Source organism: Azolla caroliniana, unplaced genomic scaffold, assembly GCF_043228905.1.
Source record: "Azolla caroliniana isolate FFs.n. ecotype wild unplaced genomic scaffold, voAzoCaro1.0.p SCAF_2, whole genome shotgun sequence".
NCBI lineage: Eukaryota > Viridiplantae > Streptophyta > Polypodiopsida > Salviniales > Salviniaceae > Azolla > Azolla caroliniana.
In genome coordinates, this window is record NW_028230437.1 from 18194236 (window position 1) to 18215422 (window position 21187).

Consider the following 21187-nt stretch of genomic DNA (forward strand, 5'->3'; position numbering starts at 1 on the left):
GCTTTCTATATTCTTCTCTTGATGCATCACATGCATATTAGATGAGTTTGATAACACATCCCCACCACATACATCGGCCCATGACTTCGTTGTACATACATTTTTCATCTCACTTACATCCCGCCTCATCGTATCCAATTTTTCTTCTTTTAATGCTTCCTTTAACTCAATCTTGTTAAGGCGCTCATTTGTTTCAAATGAAGCTCTTTTACATTCTTGAATCTCTTCTTGAAGTTTTGCAACCACTTGTTTAAGACTTTCATTCTCAATGACAACACTTTGGAGCTTAGTATTCTCTTTCATTAACATCCTAATCTCTTCACCTTGCTTGTTTATGGTTTCTTGAAGAGAAATCAAGTGACTCATAAGCATTTTGTCCATTGCATTAGAATCGAGATTTGTTGGTGATCTCGGCTCATTATCAATCATACCCCCAAACTTTGCGGCGGTTTTACGAGTATTTGCCATTGTAGGGATAAACCGTACGGGAAAAGAGAGGCAAAGAGGGAAGGAGAGAGAATGTACCTTTCACTCGACTTAGGGCTTCAAAATCTACCTTCCGTTTGAGGAACCGTGGGGCAAAGATGGCTGCGGATGAAAATGCTCATAACTTCTCGCCACGGTAACGGAATTCAGTAAATGAACATTCTTTAGAAAGCTCTCTCAAAGAGCTTTCCAACGAGCTATAGAACGTAGAAAACGATGGCCGGAGTGAACTTACAGAGAGCTTTGAAAGAGAGAGAGAGAGAGAGAGAGAGAGAGAGAGAGAGAGAGAGAGACGTCTATCAAACATACGTCATTTCGTGGGTTAATAATGTGAATTAGTTTGTCATTCATGGTAAATATGTATGTATGTATGAAGAAGACATGTATGTATGTATGTATGTATGTATAGAGGAAAGAAACTATGTATGGCGTTTAAAGCAACTCTGAATGTTTTGGGCCAGAAGCCCTTTATGCTAGTCACTGATAACTATATATAGGTTGTCTGCCGGGAACACGTCTTCAACTCCTTTATAAAAAAAAACCTCCGTTTTTGAGACGTTTGAATCAAATCTTTCCATCCGTTCGTTCGCCTCGTCCATAATATGTATGTATGTACATATATATATACCCTGAAGATGTCCTGCATGATTCTTCTCTGTTTTCTTTTTCTTTTTCTTTTCTATTATTATTATTATTATTATTATTTATGTCGATGTGATCTTTTTTATTTATTTTTTGCTTATTTATTTATTTACTGTTTGGGTTTTAAAAACGAGAATCGTTCCCCCAAGAAATGTGGACCACGAAACGAAAGAGGTGGTGACACGCGTCCAGGGGTATTAAATCACGTGCCAAACAAATTAACAATAATAATGGGGTGAGTGGTGCAAGAAACCAAAAGAGAAAGAAAGGAAGGCTTCCTTTTATAGAAATGGGAGGAAAAGTTGTTTTTTTTGGTACAGCTAAACGGGCCTCCACCGGTGGAATGGAGACACGTGGACCCTACCCCCATTTAATTCCATTTCTTTTTCCTTATCGAATAACGAAAGACTCCCCTGTTTTTTAGCACGCGGGCGCAAACCCCCCCTCCCCATTCATTCATTCATTCATTCATTCATTCATTCAACCATAAGAAAGACCACATCTCTCTCTATAAGAAAAGAAAAAAGGTAAGCCGTAAAAATACGCACAGAAGACCAGATACACAGGCACGCTAGCTGTAGAGAGAGACAGAGACATACACAGTGCGCGAGCGCGAGAGAGAGAGAGAGAGAGAGAGAGAGAGAGAGAGAGACTCTGAGAGAGGGGTGTTGGATGGGTCGCTGCAAGATCCAGATCAAGCGTATCGAGAACGCGACCAGCCGGCAGGTGACCTTCTGCAAGCGGCGCGTGGGCCTGGTGAAGAAGGCGCGTGAGCTCTCCGTCCTCTGCGACGCCGACGTGGCCCTCATCATCTCCTCCAGCTCCGGCAAGCTCTACCACTTCGCCAATCCCCGGTACTGCCGTCCATCCCGTCAGGCCATCTATTATGCTCCTTAATCCTCCTCCTGTCCGCAGTGATTTGAAACCCTACCCATCTTTCTTTCTTTCTTTCCCCTGAATAATAATTCTACTGATCACCATCTCTTTCTTTCTTCTTTCAGCCGCCTGGAAGATATCATTCAGCTGCACCTGAATCAAACCCAACACCGTCCTGCACATGATCATCATCATCATCATCATCATCATCATCATCTGCTGCGCTCGCCCTCCCTGGACTCCCGCCAGCTGCCATCCCCGCCTACTCATCCTGTGAGTTGAGTCCTTGCCTTCAACTTCTATTGAATTCTGGGCTCAACATTTTGACCTTTCAAGTTTTTGTGGGAATTTAAGGTAGAGAGAGAGAGAGAGAGAGATTTTCGTTGAAGAAGTTTGAAATAGCTGTGGTGAATAATGAGTCACTGCAGTCATATCACAACACTTCATTTCTCCGATTCAGTCAACCTCCGGTTCAAGAAATCCTATCATGACCATACTAGTATATTAGTTTTTCCATCATAGAATAGGGTTTGGATAAGTACACATAGCAATAACAAATGACGTACCTTACTAGGGCCCTTTTCAGTCCAACGATATGAGCAAGGGAAAGATCACCACCAATCAACTGACTTGAAAGGGTCTTTCAGTTACAATATCAGGGTCAAAATTACTGACGTAAGTTGCTCTAGGTCGTAATGGTCATCTGCAGTCAATGGCACAGTCTGAGGGTCAAGCTGGTGTTCATACCTAGGTCCCTTGATTTTTTGTTGACTATATGATATGCACACTCAGCAAGGTGGTGGAGATTATATGCACAAGATAAACGATTGAAGAACTGTTGCTGCTAAATATAAACTAAGTCACTGAGGATCCATCACAGGATAAGAAGCACAGCAAGACAGTCAAGTCCCATTGCGTTGAGGATGGTCAATCCTGGTACTAAGAGTCATTTTATGAGCAAGAGATATTGGGCCATTTGGAATGTACACGTTTTTTGGCATAATATAATGGGATCTCTTCAGGAATGTACACGTTTTTTTGGCGTTAATTTTGCAAGATATGTTTGGCAAATGTCTTGTATCAGTGCTTCAACTTTTCTCACTGCTGCTTTTAATGAATATACAGTAATTGCTTTGACAACAAGCCTGCATTTACATATACAATTGCAGTTCTTGTTTATTCAACTACTTGCATGCATAAGTCCCTAAATATGACCAGACTATTAACCTCATGCTATGGATGTGTGTGGGTTCGCATGGTTGTAATTAAATTGAAAACACGTTTCAAACCCAAGGAAATGGTCTTATGCATCATCACTGGTTCCCAACCCTTTAAAACATGATTCCTGTTACTCTGTTATCTGTTACCAGTCATCTTTGTCAAGTGCATGCAAGGTCAGGCTTGCAAGCTCAAAAGATGAAAGGGTAAATAATCTACTACTTTTGTTGTGTGTCTGTATATGGATTTGCATTAGCAATGGTGAATTTTCTAGACTCTCATTGGACACCTATTTACCGTGAACTTAATTTTTAGTATATGAAACCATCTTTTGGAAGATGGCACTAAACTTTACAAAAGTAACGGGGAAGCATCTGATATAGAGCGTGTAATGTTTTGATTTTATTGCCAAGTATTTCTGACGTATTGGCCAAAAACTTGGAAAATATCATATATGAATATAATGATATGATAGAATGAATTGGAAAAGTATTTTTCTCGCACATAGAAAATAGTAGTGAAGATTTACTCAGACTCATTAGAGACGTTTCAATTTGGTGTTTTTATCAATATCAACCATAGAACCAAATGTTGCTATGACTGATGGAAACAACCATTCTGTTGTAGTGAGTTTGGCACTTAAAACCTTCACTTATATGCAAGAAAATATGAAATACATGAACAAAATAACAATGGCATACCGAATCTTTAAAAATTTCTCTACTTATGGCATCTCATTTGACTGAGGTTCTACCCTCATATCTTCGATTGTGACAATGGGGGCATTGATTGCTTCAAATGCAATTCAAGTCTGTTCTGCTATGTTCAATTGTATGTGATTGATATCTTGACTATATGTCCATGAATTGCCTGACTACCATGATGTATAAACATGTGATCAAGAAAATCTCAGGCATGATCGCAATTTCATGCTTCAATCACAATCTTGATAGTACCCATCAAGATCACTATTGAGTTTTTAATTTTAGAGACTTTTTAAACTGTGAGGTTTCGTTTACACACTTGCTGGATTGTGAGATCCCTACTAAGAGTAAAAATGTCAAATAAGTCTACAAAATCCCTCTTGTATGCAAAGAAAGATGTAATATGATTTATACATAGACAATTGTGCTTAACTTTATAAAACGGTGTGGTATTATGTGCCGCTTACCGACTGATTGGTCAATTACACATCCTTGTGAGGTCCTTCTACAACCTGAATGCAAATTTAGCTCTACATTTTGCTGATGATTGGCTAGAAGAGCTTGAGTTGAAAGAGTAATGGAAATGAAACGGTTGATGCTTATCAATGTTAGCACAGCAATCTGCAATATGCAGAAAATACACCTAAGTAAAATTTTAGGGTTTATACTTTTGGTTACACATGAAACCATTGACTATACACATCTAATAGGAGTACCTACTCACTTGTATGTTAGAGTGATGCGTATGGATAATGTTTAAACTTTTTATTGTCATTTGTTGTGTTAGCAATAAACTATTCTAACCCATGCCATATTACAGGACTTGTACGCTCTTAGTTAATATAATCTATATGCTATGTATAATTGTACCAACAGAAATAGGTTTATGCTCTACATGAAACATAAATTATTAGCTCAACCCACATGTTAGGTATGTGGTTGCATGTATGAGATGGAATCTCATACATGATTTAAAAGAACATGAATGATATAAAAGAAAAAATCTTTTCAGTATTATCAAATATGTCAAGGATGTAGGCATGAAGCTCAAGGTAAACCATCACTGACATATCATGATGCTGCCAAAAACCTTAAAGTGCTAAAGGTCTGCCTTTTTCCCTAAATACTTCTCGTGAGGGGTGATGTCATGGACACCCTCGAGTGTGCACCCATTGAGGAGATACATTGCTGTAAGTGATGCCTCTGCCCAATAGATCTTAGGCATGTTCTTCTCTTGTAGCATGGGGTGGGCCATCTAAAGAATTGTGCAATTCTCCGTTTTGTTCTGGTGTATCGGCATCAGAATTCCTAATGAACCCCCTTCTCTTCTAGAATAGCCTTGAACTCAGTTGAGAAGTATTCTTGGTTACCATCGATTCGTAAGCATCGAGTCTTGTTATTCGTCTCGTTTTCCACTCGATTCTTTAACTTGAGAAAGTGAGAAGACCTTTTCAACTTCATCGAGCATATATAGGTATGCCGTGAATAATCCTCGATGAAGGTAACAAAGTACCTATACCCACTGATTGTCTCGTTTTGAGCCGGGCCCCATATGTCTAATTGGATGATGTCCAAGAAGCCTTTACTCATGTTCCTTTTGTTTTGGAATGGATCCCTATATTGCTTGCCAAGCTGGCACGCCTCACATACATTATTAGGATTTTTCGAAGTTAATCATGGCAATCCATGCAAATGATCATACTTAGAGTTGGCTCTATGTTGGCTCGTTTATTCATGCCATTAGGACGCTGATGTTTTGATGTAGAGCAGTGCCTCCACTAGATAACTCTTAAATTCGCCTTCAGTGAGGAATCTAGCCCTTTATACTAGATTCTTCTTTTTTATTTAGAATTTGATTAACTTTCTGCAAAAGGTTTTCTTTCAAATTGGGTGTTTGAAAACCCTATGGTTGCTCCATGAATACTTCTTCGTGGACATATACTAGGAATCATGCAGTAGTATTCCGTTGAGTTATCCCAATAATGGCTTAATTTCAACAAATCACTACACCATTTTGGTTAATCAACTGTTAATTGCCTTAGAATTTCTTCTAATACTTCAGACACTAATATGAAATTTCCTCCCCTTAACATCCAAATACACTCTACACTAGTCCAACTCCTTTCCCTCCATCTAATGCCACTTATAATCCTTCCATGAGCTTGTGTTAGAAATGTCGCCTTATCCTCCTGCCAAAATCATTTACTGATTGGGAAGTAGAACGATCTGAGCTCTGATTTATCACCAACTAAAAAGTGTGTTGAAACATTGTGATCAAATGGAATTTTCCCATAACTAATTCAAACGTGCTGTCTAAATTTCTCCTTTTCCATGGCTGGAATTTCATTGCAGCTGTAGAGAGCAAAGACATTGGATTATTTGGATTTACAATTTTCTCTCGTTTAACATGGTCCTCGAGAGTATGCATAAGAATCAAACATACTTGGCACCTTCAACTTCCATATTTTGTTTTCTTTGTTTTTTGCGTATTTCCAATTAATCTGATACATTGTTCAGTGATTTAGAATTGTTATCTTCAATTAATGCAATTCCTGAATCTTCATATGATTGCTAGACTTTGCAAAAGCATTGTAGAAAAGCCCTGTGAGGTTATTACAAAAATTTGACTTTGCATCAAAAGCAACTGTCGTAATGAAGGAGATGATGTGAAGTTCAATTGAACACCTGTATTGCCATGATCACTCTTACACCACGTTAGAAACTCACAATAGTTTACCTGTAATGAATGGAAACTTAGAAGTGTAACAAGTGATCAACAAATGTATAATGACCCGCCATTAGGACTTCAACCGTTCCCTCACCCTTCTACATGTTCTTTTATGAAATCATAAGTAACAAAAGATTGATTGTGGCCATTAGAAGTCTGAAATGTTAAATGCGACGACTATACATTACAACTCAGATTATTGTTCCATTTATGGGAATATTAAGTGGAATATTGTTCCACTTAATATGCCTACTAAATTATAAAATGAAACTGAGAATTATAGACTGTATTGTCATTCTCAGAAAGAAAGATTGATTGATAGGTTTTATGATAACATTAGAAATATGTCTAGGGATTGCTCAGGATTGACAATGCAAGAAAAAGAAAGTCCGAAGGTGGAGCATTGCCAATGGGAGAGAGAGAGAGAGAGTCAATTGGTCTATAGTGGAGGTCATGAATATGTCCATTGTATTGCAATCGTGACATTGTTGGTTCAACACATCAATATGGCATGTAGTCTAGGAGAATTGATACATGGTGTACTAATGATGAGAACCCAAAATCTATGTTGATGCCATAATAGATTATAAATAACTAGAGCCAGCTTAGAGAGAGAGAGAGATTCACCATGTTGTATCCCCACTTTCTCCACAAAATAACAAATTATCTCTGCCCATGGTTGAGAACCTGAACACATCTCTTTCATGATTGTTTTAATATATAAATTTAGAAAAAAACAAGGAAAAGAGAGAGAGAGAGAGAGAGAGAGAGAGAGAGAGAGAGAGAGAGAGCTCTAAGCGGAACAGCTTGGTCAGAATGTTTATGCTAGCTCTAGCTGAAACCTTTTTAGAAGTTCAGAATCTCTTCAGAGATGGATGAAAAGTCTATTTCTTGAGGATCTGATCAATAAGATTGTTTCACAGATGAAACTATGGGGTTTTATGTTTTTGTTCCTTGAAATTGTGAACAGAAAATAAAAAATAGATATTCAATCCAGTAATTCAAAGGTTTCCCCCAATAGTATCACCTATTTCCTCTACCTTGCTATTACTTAAGGAAATTATACATCTTTTGATATCCATAGGGTTGACGACATGACCATTCATCTCAGAAGCAAGAGATGTGTTTCCTCCAATGAAAAATGGATCACTAATTGGAGTTGGTCTTGTGCAGAAATCTTCACCCCAAGGTATTATTACTCCTCTTGAAATTCCAAGCTTTAAGGCAGCAGTATCAACACCAAGAGGAAATGGCGCCTCACAAATCTAGCTACTGCCACAAAACAATAATAGGTGAGTTTACGATAAATGGACTTACATTAAATACTTAATTTTTGTAGAAATAGGGTTTCAAAGAAAAAGAGAAACTTTGATTGGTAATCGCATGAAAGACAAGTATTGTGCCATATAAATACATCTTGTAATGAAACTTTCAACCTGAAATACTGACAGCAACAAAGACGTTAAACACAATTACAAAGCATGGTGTAGAAAACTTTGTTATTGGAACAACTTACAGAAGCAAGAATAAAGTGTTACTATAGCAAGGTTGATGTCTAAGGAAATCTGAAGACTATTTATTTCAGGAAGTAAAGACACTTCTTACTAATGGCACCATGTAAAGACATTATCTTACAGTGAATTGGAGCTCCAAGTAATTTTATGTGAGAAGGTCTCGAATGATCACATGCTCAGGCGAATAATAATATTGCACATTGAGGTGTTGGTGTGGCCATGAAGCAATGGAATTTGTGGTAGAAAGATGCAGGTCCAATAATCACTGTGAAGCATGGCGATCGCAAATTCCTGACACAATTCCATTGGGCGATATTGTAACCAAATCACCCAAAGCTAAAGCATAACAAACGGCTTCATATTCAAAGTTTGTAGAAATGAAGGCTGAACAATAGGCTACTGTTTGTTGCTCTAGAATATATGACTTGGGCCAAGGATTAAAACTACATGAGTTGCTCGAACCATGATTATGGAATACTGCACATGGAGGTTCGAGAGAGAATATACAATTTGGGTTGTGCAATGGAAAGTAGAGTTTGATGAGGCTTGCAGCAAGCTGAGAGCATTAGAAATAGATAGTTTGGAGTATCCAATACAAACTAGGAAACCCATTTGCCAACAATAGGGATCCTAATGGGTTAGTGTAGAACGATAATGCTGGTGGAGAGGGAAACTGTTGAATATTCTCATGGGCATAGTTATTAGGAGATGATTACTTTCTTCTTAGCTCTGAGATCTACCAAAAACCACAATACACTACCCTCTCCATTTAGGCCAAAGACAAATATTGTAGATTGAAAGAGAGGTGACGAAATTTCCATAGATTGTACATTGCTCATGGAAACCTATCACTTTTCTTGTCAGTTCGTTCCATTTATTATTGTTAAATATGTTTCATGACCCTTTTTTCTCCTAACTTGTTTCCTTGTATGGTTTTTCTCTTATTATCCTTGTTATTAACCAATTAAAGCCATTTATCACGTACAAGTCATGATCCTTGTTGGTCTTAACTTGTTTCCTTATATGGCTTTTCTCTTAGTATCTTTGCTATTGACCAATTAAAGCCATTTTTCCCCTATCAAGCTTTAAAGCCCCTCCATTCTGGATAATTACTGAAGGCAAATGTTCTTTTCCATTTAAGGCAAAAATATTAATTGATTTCTAACTTCGTACCTTACGACTATCTTCTTGGCAACCTCCCTTCTCTCACCCCCTGTACAAAAGCCTTGACTCAGGCATGTGTGCTCTTCCTCTCTTGGGGAAACACTAATTGTTAACAAGAAAAATAACTCCCTTTAATGTTTATTAGGGACAAGCCCAAAGGTATATCAAGCACAAACCTCAAATCTTTAACAATAACAAACCTTAAACCTGCTACTTGTTATAATGTGTAAGGGTCTAAAATGTGAAGATGGTGGTTGTCAAACACTTCTTGCCAAAACCATCTTATTAATAAAGAGCAATCATAACTTTCTTTAGCTTTATGCCTACTCATGTGTTAATTTAATCAATACCAAGAAATGCGTAAGTGGGATCTTAACTGAAAAACTTGAAAGGGGATCTATGGGTTAATATTGAGCAAGCAATAGCAATGTACTGTCAAGTAGGCGTGGATCATCTTGACCTTGGCCATGTCACCCTTGTGATTGATTAAAAGTAAAGACAACTTAGTTGATATTGACGATGCATACTTCACTCTATACGATCGAGCAAAAAACTAAAATTTACTAGTGGACAACATAAAAACGAAGCTAATATGGTGGAATGCAATAAAATTATCCTTTGTGGCCAAGATTGTGATTGCAAATCAAATTCTAGTGGGCAATATATGTCATTGGCATGACAACAATGATGTCAAGATTTGTTCTTAGCGTCTTAAGTTCCTCATCTAATTGCTCCCAACTTCTTGAGTTTCTACCCTTATCACGTTGAGGTCCACGTTCGTAATCTTATCGGTTGTAGCCATAGTTCTAGCCATACGTCCCATTCGTGTCATACTCAAACGCCTATATTCGTATCATACTCATACGTGAAAAGGCTCCAAGTATGATTGAAATCCATACGCAGTACATAGATATATTATATATACATATGGTGTACATATTGTGTGTGTGTGTGTGTGAGAGAGAGAGAGAGAGAGAGAGCGTGTGTGGTCTAGAGAGAGAAGTCTTGTTTTGCATGTGTGAGGAGACAATGGTTGAGTGTATATCTAGATTCTAGAGAGAGAGAGAGAGAGGAGCTATGGGTTGTCTGTGCGAGGGAGTGTGTAATATGTATATTAGATATCTAGATTTTGTAGAGAGAGATCTGTTAGTTCTCGTGTGAGAGAGAGAGAGTGTGTGTGTGTGTCAGACTGTCACTTCTATTCACAAAGAATTATGAATATAAAAAATTAAATAAACCCAAAAAAGGTCACCAAAAAAAAAGGCCAAACGAATATCATATGCGTACGTTTGCAAACGTTTGTGTACGTCCAATAAATTGGACGTATGCGAATATTAGGAGCTATGGTCGTAGCCTTGTCATCTATACTTTATCATAGTCTAGCGTTGGTGTGTCTGTGACAGTTTGAATCCCTTCCAACTTGAAGCATTACCCATTTTCATCATCACCATTGCCTCTAGAGTTACCATCTTCACTGTCATTGGTTCTAGAGTTATTATTATCAACATCCCTTTGTTTTCTATCTTCCTTGCCATCTCTATCTCTTAGTTTCTTCTCATCATTGTCTTTGTCTTTTAGATTCTTCTCATTCTTCACATCTCTATCTCTGCACTTCGTATCAGCTTCCACATCCTTATCTTTGCATTTTTTGTCATTGTCATCCTTCTCATTTCGTTTCCTATCGTTTTCATCTCAATCGAAGTGTTTCTTATTATCTTCGTCACTTTCTCTGCGTTTCCTATCTCCTTCATCCTTGGCTTTGTGTTTTCTATCATCCTTTGTATACGTGTCTTTGTATTTCTTCAGAACCTCAACATCTCGATCTCTATGTTTCTTATCCTCTTCATCTCTTTCGCCGCTTCCATCATTACCATAATTAAAGTCTTTGCTTCCAAAGTTGCTTCGTCAACATCATTGCCTTCATTGCTTTGGCTTCGACATCATCATCTTCAACCCTCTTATTGTCGTCATCAATACTACTTTGCGTAATCGTCATTTTCGTCGAGTGTTCCAATTCCCAGTGAGGACCGTGTGGGGTGGCTCACATCCATGGGTGTTCGTGTATTCGGTGAGGACCTTACATGGTCTCTCACGCTCGTTGGTGTCCTAGTTCTCGGTGAGTACCGCACATCGTCGCTCACGTCCATTGGTGTTCGTGTCTCTAGTCAGGATCGCTCATTGTTGCTCATCCCCGTTGGTGTTCCAGTTCCTGGTGAGGACCGCACATGGTCGCTCATTGCCATTGGTGTTCTCGTCTCCTATGAAGACCTGTCTTCGGTGAGGACCACACATGGTCGCTCACTCATGTTGGTGTTCTAGTCTCCGGTGAGGCTCGCACGTGGTCGCTCATGCTCCTTGGTGTTCCAGTTCCCGGTGAGGACCACACATGGTCGCTCATGTCCGTTGGTGTTCGCATCTCCGGTGAGGATTGCACATGGTCACTCACGCTCGTTGGTGTTCCAGTTCCCAGTGAGGACCACACATGGTCGCTCATTTCCGTTGGTGTTCATGTCTTCGGTCAGGACCGTACATCGTCTCTTACACCCATTGGTGTTCATGTCTCCGATGACGATTGTACATGGTCGCTCACGCCTGTTGGTGTTCCAGTTCTCGGTGAGGACCGCACATGGTTGCTCACGTCCGTTGGTGTTCAAGTCTCCGGTGAGGACCGCACATGGTTGCTCACGTCCGTTGGTGTTCCAGTTCCCAGTGAGGACCGCACATGATCTCTCACATCTGTTGGTGTTCGTGTCTTCGGTGAGGATTGCACATGGTTGCTCACATCCATTGGTGCTCCAGTTCCCAGTGAGGACCGCACATGATCGCTCACATCCGTTGGTGTTCTCGTCTCCGCACATGATCTCTCACATCTGTTGGTGTTCGCGTCTTCGGTGAGGATTGCACATGGTTGCTCACATCCGTTGGTGTTCCAGTTCCTAGTGAGGACCGCACATGATCGCTCACATCCGTTGGTGTTCTCGTCTCCGGTGAGGACTGCACATGACCACACATGGTCGCCCACGCCCGTTGGTGTTCCAATTCTTGGTGAGGACCGTATTGGTCGCTCACGCTTGTTGGTGTTCCAGTTCTCGGTGAGTACTGCACATGGTCGCTCACGTCCGTTGGTGTTCCAGTTCCCAATGAAGACTACACACATGGTTGCTCACGTCCGTTGGTGTTCCAGTTCCCAATGAAGACTACACATGGTTGCTCACGTCCGTTGGTGCTCCTGTCTTCGTTGAGTACCACACATGGTCGCTCACTCATGTTGGTGTTCCAATCTCCGGTGAGGCTCGCACGTGGTCGCTCATGCTCGTTGGTTTTCCAGTTCCTGATGAGGACCATCTCACACGAACGTTGCTGTTCCAATCTTCAATGAGGACCGAACGTGGTCGCCCATGCTCACGTTGGTGTTCCAGTATTTGGTGAGAACCGTACATGGTCACTCACCCCCTTGGTGTTCAAGTCTCCGGTGAGGACCAAACATGGTTGCTCACGTTCACTCGTGTTCCTATTTCTGGCGAGGATTGCTCATAGTCACTCACTCCTCAACGTACTTGGTTTTCTCTCTCAACTCACCCCTACACCATGCTTTCGAAAAGGTGGCCGTAAAGGGGAGGAAAATGTGTCATGTCAAGATTTGAATTGTTGACCTCTTATATATAGTCAAGTGTTGTGTTCTAACCGACACGTCCAAATATATGGTCATGTTATCTATATGTCAATAGACTATTCGTAGATTATCTATTTTAAGTTCTATAAGTTTTTAGAAAGTTCTAGAACTAGCGGGTTCTAGAATATTCTCCCAAATATTGTAATGCATGTACTTCGACTCATAGTATAAATACGTGTAACCGTTTTAAGGGATTCAACACCAATCATTGACACATCAATCTAGTATTCTCGTTTCGTCTCATCTTTGTCTCTTTGATCTTTATTTCTGTCTTCATGCTCTCACGTCGCTCATAACATCTAGAGTTCCTAGCCTTGTCACATCTAGCTCCAAGTTCATCCGTCGAGCTTAACCCCATCATCTGTGCTTTGTCCTTGTCTATGCTTGTTGTGTTTGTGATAGAATTGAGGGGGCAAAGCTGATCCAATTTTTTAGGTACAGCACGAAGTTTGGGAGGTAAATTATTCTAGAACAAGAACACAATAAGATTGCAACACATTAATTTTGGATACAGGAGGGCATCAGTGAAAAGAGACTAGATAAATTCTGGAAAATGATATGGCATGACAATAATGACTGCAAGCTAATGATGTGTTTATGGCTAGTTGTGCATAGAGCCTTGCTAGTAGGGATGTAGGGTCAAGGCCCCAATGGAGAACGTAGACATAGTACTACATCTGGAGAGTTAGAAAGCATTTCCCATTGTCTTTGGGAATGTCTTGAGGCAGCGGCTGTATGCGGAAGGTCATCTAGTTCGTTCACCCTCAACTAGGGACATGCTTCCTAGAATTGTCTTGAAGATGATGTGGCGAAATACGATAGACATGCAAAGCTATGTACAGAGGGGAGAATGGAACTGTTCGGCTGATTACTAACAATAGCGTTCGTGTAATTATTCCGTAGAAGCAAAAACTTGAGATCTATGGACGCTGCTTACACCCATTATCATATGATGCATATGGACAACAAGGTGTACCAGGGTCTTTTCAGCAAACAAATGCCGTCTAGCTGAATCGATTAAGCTAATATAGGACACTAATAACTACACGGAGAGCTCAATATGAGTAGATTGATGCTATTGATGATGCTTCAGAATTAATGAGGCTGAGTTTTAGAAAACAGTGGTCTACTACATCGATGGCCACAACAAATGGAATGGTTATACGATGGTAATATGTAGTACCCAGATGGTTGTTCCCCGTCCCATTAGTTAAAAGAGGGGCATGAACGAGATGTTATGTGGGATATTGAATGCAAGTGATGTGTATGAAAGGATGGCTAGAGACACATGCGAAAGTGTAAGGTAAATAAGTGAGATCATTCATGCATGATAGGATAGTTTAGGCAAGGCCTACTCGAGAAAGGGATCAAAGTTGTGTATATTTTAACTAATGGAGCATATTCTTTTTTGGTATTAAAAAAATAAAAAATTCTCTCCATCTTAAATTGGCCCAAGTTAGTATTTTTGTGAAGAGAAGTTTAACTATATTTGTAACTTAAGTTCTCATATATCTACATTATACATTGTTTTATGTATAGTCACTATATTATAGTTGTGCGAAAAGTCTAAACATGAGAAAGGAGTTTAAGATGTATTCCCTTGTTTGCCCTTCTACCCATTTTAGCTATTAGAGCATGTTCTTATGGCTTTCTTTTATAAAATCATTTATAAGTTGATGCATTCAGTAATTTTGAGTTTTGCTTTTCTAACTCTTGTTACATTTATTGTTGCATAACCTCTTCTCAACTGATCTAATGTGTAATTACTTGGTGTAAGATTTCCACTTTGGGTATCTTGTGTTCACCTTCAAGCATCACTTCATTTGGTGCGGCCCACTTTCCTTTCCTTCTCTAGTATCTATAGGGTCCTCCAGATATCTACCCTATCGTCATGTGTCTCTCCAACCTTGGTTTCATAAATGATCACCTCACATTCAGTGTTCTAATATGTCATCAATGTCAATTAATGAAGACAAGTATGAAGACATCCGTAGACCAAATACAAGACAAAAATTAACGAAGATTCGGTAGAGATTAGAATGTATAGAGTGGACATGAATGTAGGGATTCAACATTCATTCAAGCAAGACCAGTACTACATTCATTCAAGTGGGTAATGCAACAAAAAATGACTAGAGACAAAGTAATGTAACACAAAATATAATAAGAGTTAGAAAAGCAAAAAATAAAATTGGATGGTGTTTTAAAGATGGAATTAATAAATTTTCTATCGAATGACTATAGATATCATAAGGTAATTTGAAGAGGTCAAATTCAATATGACGTACATAAAAGCTAAAACATCATCAAATAATAACAATTAAATATCAATGGTCAAACTCCCAAATCTAAAATAATGGTAAGAGCTGTCAAAAAAATAATCTTTATAAAAGTGAATGATAACAATAAAGACAAAGAACTACAAATATATGTAAAGGTAGCAAAAGATATCAAAGGTTAAGGTTAAGATGCTTGAAAAATGAAAAGAGCACTATTATATTAAGGTTAATGTGTTGGGTGGGCTTTCAAAAGGGTACTGAAGAAAATGTTGGAATTGAAATGCTCGATGATGGTTTGCAGCCTATAAGAACATACAGGTCTTTATATAGAATTGCATTTGCTCTTTGGAGAAAATTGCCAAGTATTTTGAGATATCTTTAGGAGAGAACACATTCCTATGTATTCAAAGACTTGTTCATCAATATATAGTAAATATCTTAATGAACAAAAAGTGTGAAGTTGTAATCCAGGGAGTGCACATCCGATATGTAGCAATGCATTGGTTCTATCATCAAGGTGGAGATGGGAGCAACACTAATAGTGACCAAGTCATTGTCCTAACCTATGACTATTGTCCACTATATTTGGGAACAGTACTCTAGGAAAAATGTACAATATCTTAGTGCTTATACCATCAAAAGAACTTATTGAACATTGCAATAAATTATCGTTTTTGGTAGTGAAATGCAAGTAGGGTCTACTCACTACATGGTATAACTGTAAACACACCACCCCCATTAAAATGTGGTTTGAACCATCCTTATTGAACATGTTGATAAAAGTGGAAAAGAGTAGTGATTCAAGCCTTCATTAAGTTGGAGAATCAAAGAAATTGGATCAACCCCCAAAATGTTCTTGGTACAAAGATGGCCCACTATAATGCACTCTCTTTGTTGACGTCCCGAGGTGGACTTATTAGTATGCCTTCAACAGATAGGGCAGCGCCTTGACTCTTCACATCAGCTATAAATTGATATTGGCATCTGCACATGCATGCAAATTTGTGGAAGAATGGATTTGGCAATTGTGCCATGGGGGTTGGATTCCAAACAAGACTTTCACTGCCCATTATGTTGTTTGTTTATGAAACTAGAAATATATAATTACCTCTTCAACCGAGATAAAAAAGCAGAAAGCAGAAAGACATTTTGGATTATTCTTTATTGGAGACAGAAGTTTCAATCTCAATTCAAAATCTTGAGCTTTCCTTTGTTTACTTGTATTTATGCTGGTTTGTTCTCAATGATTATTCAACAATCTTGCAAGAAATTGTTTTATATTATGGAATGCATTCACCATTGAAACTGAACACTTCATGGTTTCTTTCATATGATCTTTGATCATATGTAATATTTGTTGCATTGCTTCTGAACTGTCTCCACGTCTTACGACTCTCTGCAATATCTTCCTGTTTTATTTTATACATCAATTTCTCCCTAGCCTCTTGCTTGTGCATATAAACATGAGTGGATGTTATAGCCTGTTAAATTTCTATAAATTCATGAAGAAGATGATAATGTTTTTTTACCGGTAGTTCTATAATGTTATGTAAAGATGACATTTATATTGTGAAACAGGATGTAATGATGCTGAGGAATGAGGTGGAAAGGCTTCAACTACAACAAAGGTATTATATGTCCCAAGATATTCGTTCTTACCATATCTTATCAGTTTTGAACATCAGGGTTTGTTACCATCAAGACCTTGTCACAATTGTTTCACTTATTGTTTTATGCGTTGGTGTGACTATGTTCGTTATATGATTATCATGGTTTCAATGTAGTAAATGCCCTATGTGGGCTTCCATTTCACATTGAGATCTGTGACCACGGACATACTGCATTGGTGTAAGAAAAGGTGTGTGATGCCTTGCCAATAGATCACTACAGTTTCGCATTGTGTGAAAAGATAGAAAACAGGATTCCTTCCTATGTCTGACTCTTTGTATGAATGCTTGACCATGTTGTCATTTTAATGTTTCTTGGTGTTAGTTAGATATCCGAGCAATAATACTAATGTATGACAAAGACAATATGCATATGCATGTATACAGATTGAGGACTGGAGATACGGAAGCTCTACGGAAGCTATCCTATGAGGATCTTAGCAAGTTGGAAGAGGAATTAGAAAATGGATTGAGAAATATCCATCACATGAAGGTAACATGTTATATTTAACCTCACTCGGTAACTTTCGTGTCAACGCTAAGTCAAGCCTCATGGAATAAGTACTGACCTTTTTCATGCTTTTATGTGTGCTACTTGTGAATGCATGTTTCTGTTTCTTCAGCATTAACAAGACCATATTTGAATATGACTCATCCATATTGTTGCCCGGATTTGGCAAAGTACTAATAAATAAGTTGCGTTAAAATACGTCTCCTCTGACAATTTTACATAAATTCAGGAGGAACTTTTGATGGCTAGCGTGGAGAACATGATCCAGAAGGTTAGTGAATCATAAGCTTTTCATGTATTTATGTTTGTGTGTGTGTTTATTTCGTATTATGACATAATAATTTGGGCAGGAAACGCAGCTTATCAAAGAAAATGCGAGTTTGAGGAAGGAGGTGAGAACTTCATATATATCTACATACAGGCTCTTACCTATTTGGTCGACTCAATAATTAAATCTGTACTAAATAATTTTAAAAGCATTGAATGTGAGCAAAAATAATCTGTTTCTCTTTATCCACTACATAAATGTCTACAAATATCAATAGACGTTGACCTCTCTCTCTTAATGTGCACATAAATGTTGTAGCTGATGGAATTGAGATCTCATAATCACGGTCTCCATCTGGAAGAAGACGGTAGTTATGATGCGAGCTTAGGAACATACTGGAACTCAGAGGAGGAAGAAGAAGAAGAGGAAGAAGAAGAGGAGGAAGAACAAGAAGAAGAAGGAGGAGGAGGAGAAGAAGAAGGAGAAGGAGAAGGGAAGATGATGATGGACGTCACCTCTTCTTCCCATGTTGGCTGTGGTAGATCGGACAGTGAACGTGCGTATAATAATGATCTTTTGCAACTCAGGTATCTTCTTTTCCATTTCCTTCATTCACCTGTCCATTGCGTAGAAGGAATTTTAATTGAAGGGTTATAACTTCTTGTGCTTCCAAATGCTGATAACATGTAATTTTAATCTAACTCTGGTATGATACTTTTTTTGAAGCAGACTTAGCAGTTCTTTTGATCCGGTTATGATTAATGGCAATGGAGATGAGTTGCAATTAACTTCGAGTTAAGATGATCTCAGTCAATTAAAAGGTAGGCAATGCAAATGTATTGCTCACATGGCACCTGATATTGAAAGCTTTATTTCCGACATCTGCAAAACAACCAGAAATTCCTTTACCTTGTAAACGAGTTTTTTTCATTAGTTTTTAAGAATGGTAAGATGAGCCCTAAATCTACTGTAAAGGTTTGATCCAATCTGTACTCTAGTTCTGAGCAATGCCATGTTTCGATGTGTGGTTAACGTATCAACTACCTCGGCAAGGTTCATGACACTTTGTTTTCTCCTGTCCAGTTCAACATTTCAGAGTTGATAACTTTCCTACATTGTAGGTGGCTTGCTGATTTCTTGTATATCATGATTCATAACTAATAAGGATACGATATGAGAGAATGAGTTTATCAATGACACTACAATTTCAAAGTCCTGAAGTGAATCTGTATGAGGAGGTTTGAGAGGTGGATAAAAATAATGTGACCTTAACTCCGTAGATCAATCTTGTCCATTACGTTGATATGGGAGCACTATATTTAGATGAAATGTTATGCCTTTTTCAAATTAGTGAAGATTGCAGATATTTATATGCACATCCAGAAGATAACTCTTCCAACAATTCTAATTTTGGTGCGAAGTGACATGATTGGAAAGCCTCATTGTGGAAAGAATTTCATCAATTCATCTTTTCTTAACATAGGCCTATTCATTTGGAGAGCAAGTGATAGCACTTAATTCAGACTTCTATGGAGGTGAGTCTCGGATCCAGGATGACAAGCTTTTGAAATAGTGTTTTATCCTCTGATTGACCTGTTCATGACCTATGCAGGGCCATTGCAGGATATATCCATGAGCAACTGTATGAGTTAACCATGAGACTTCCATGTCTCATACAATATATCATGCTTAACGAATCCATGAAATACTTGTGATCATCTATTTCTATCCCGTGTCCAACGATGCATCATTCTCTTGAATAATGTGCTCATTTATCCATCTATTAATTACACATGAGCATTATTTTGAGAAGCTCAAAACCTGATTGGCATTTTGAAGCAAGCTAAGCCTAAATGAATAAGAAATTCACTTCACTAGCTATGATGGTTTTTAACAAACATCAATTGCTATTAGTGTAAAGTGCAACCCAAAACGTTGATTTTTATTATTGACTTCTAACTATTTGAATATTAGTGGTAATAGGAGCTATCCTAATATTATACTGCTCACTATCCTAATACTAACATTAATTAGGCTCACGATTCAACCCATCTTCTGATTATTATGGCGGTTAATCTTTTTCTTTTCTTGCTACTTGTTAGCCTTCAGCAAACTGTTAGTTGGTTTAACTTAAGAAGGGGTATGCTAGTTGCTCCAAAAATTCTAGGGTTATGGTGTTAACCTAAAATAACGTTCAAGCAGGCCAAGAGTGTCTTTTTGCTTTGTAATTTTTATGAGTGTTTCAATATGAGTTCTACTTGCCAAGAAGCAAGGGCACTAATATTTTGGTATTGCACTTCGGATGTGATCTTAGTAAGTACAAAATTTGTGTGATCTATAGTTTTAAAGTTTGTTCATAAATTTCTAGACAGATAATCCATAGTCTTGCAAATATACTAGATGGGTCGAGAATGGGCTATACATGAACTGCGTGGATGTGCAATGTACTACTTATGAACATATCAAGTATTGATTATGAATTGTTACAAAGGGGAAAAGAGGTAGCTTTAAGAGATATAGGTATGCAAATGACAATGCAATTCTATGATAGGTAAATTGACTTATGAATTGTTTAGGGATGCAATATCATGCTACGTTGATGTTTAGTAAACCCATGAATATTGGAGTTTTTATTGGCATAGAATTGTATGTGTATAAACCTTTATACCTTTCCCTAGAATGAAAGTCACATAATTATAGTAATGTTGAATAATTAAGGCAATGTCTATAACCTTTTCAATGATCTCAAGAAAGTTGTGACAAATTATAAGCATGTTAAATGCATAACTTTCCCTCTCGACCTCTTAATATTATGCCATAAGCATAATCATCTTATTTAGCTTAGACTTGAAATCATTTTTACTAATTAATGAGAGCTTGATCATGCAATTGGTGATTTCTTATCTCTCCATTGTTTCTCTAGCAAGCATGTTGAAATGTGAGTAAGTCACGTTGTGGTTAGGTGATCATTAAGTCTCATGAATGTGAGTAGTTTGAAGAGTAAGGTTAGAGCTTTTTTAATGCTTATTTTATATGTTAGTAGCTTGAGATTGGTTGGTGGTTATTCCCTTGTGTAATCAATGAAAGGGTAGCTAGTGATATGTTCTTCCACATCAAAGGATGTTAAATCATTGGTGCGATTGTCATTGTTTAGAATGCATGTGGCATTAGTATGCAACGAGAAACTAATACACCAAAGGAACGTCAAGGTGGACCATCATTTGTTGTGAAGCCATTTATGGGAGAAAAAAAGGCAAGAGTCAAAGAAGCAATTTGCATGTAGCTTGGCCAATGGGGATCTCATTTTGAGCTCTATTCTCACGGACGAGTAGAATACAACAAAACCAAGACGAGACTAAATACTAAGAGAGAGAAGAGGCAAGAGAAAGAGAACTGAAACTCAACTTATGCTTTTGTAACTGACCTTTTTCACCTTTATCGGAATCAAGGTGCACCC

The 21187-nt window shown here is 38.2% G+C and overlaps 1 protein-coding gene across 4 annotated transcripts; it reads left to right on the forward strand.

Annotated features, from left to right (window-relative positions):
• The first annotated feature begins 1742 nt into the window (after positions 1-1742).
• LOC147867463 (agamous-like MADS-box protein MADS1) lies at positions 1743-19675 on the forward strand. 4 transcript variants are annotated; one of them, XR_015529347.1, is made up of 10 exons: positions 1743-1982; positions 2130-2277; positions 16863-16912; positions 17339-17444; positions 17692-17733; positions 17813-17854; positions 18049-18317; positions 18460-18566; positions 19214-19265; positions 19343-19675. XR_015529347.1 is itself a non-coding variant. In XM_087315248.1 (9 exons), the coding sequence occupies exons 1-8, from the start codon at positions 1801-1803 to the stop codon at positions 18527-18529; spliced, it is 909 nt and encodes a 302-aa protein (XP_087171374.1). In that variant the 5' UTR covers positions 1743-1800; the 3' UTR covers positions 18530-18566; positions 18896-19033. The 4 variants fall into 4 exon arrangements, 1 of the variants encoding a protein (XP_087171374.1); XR_015529346.1 differs by having other exon boundaries at positions 18460-18551; XR_015529348.1 differs by lacking the exon at positions 17813-17854 and having other exon boundaries at positions 18460-18551.
• Positions 19676-21187: the final 1512 nt, after the last annotated feature.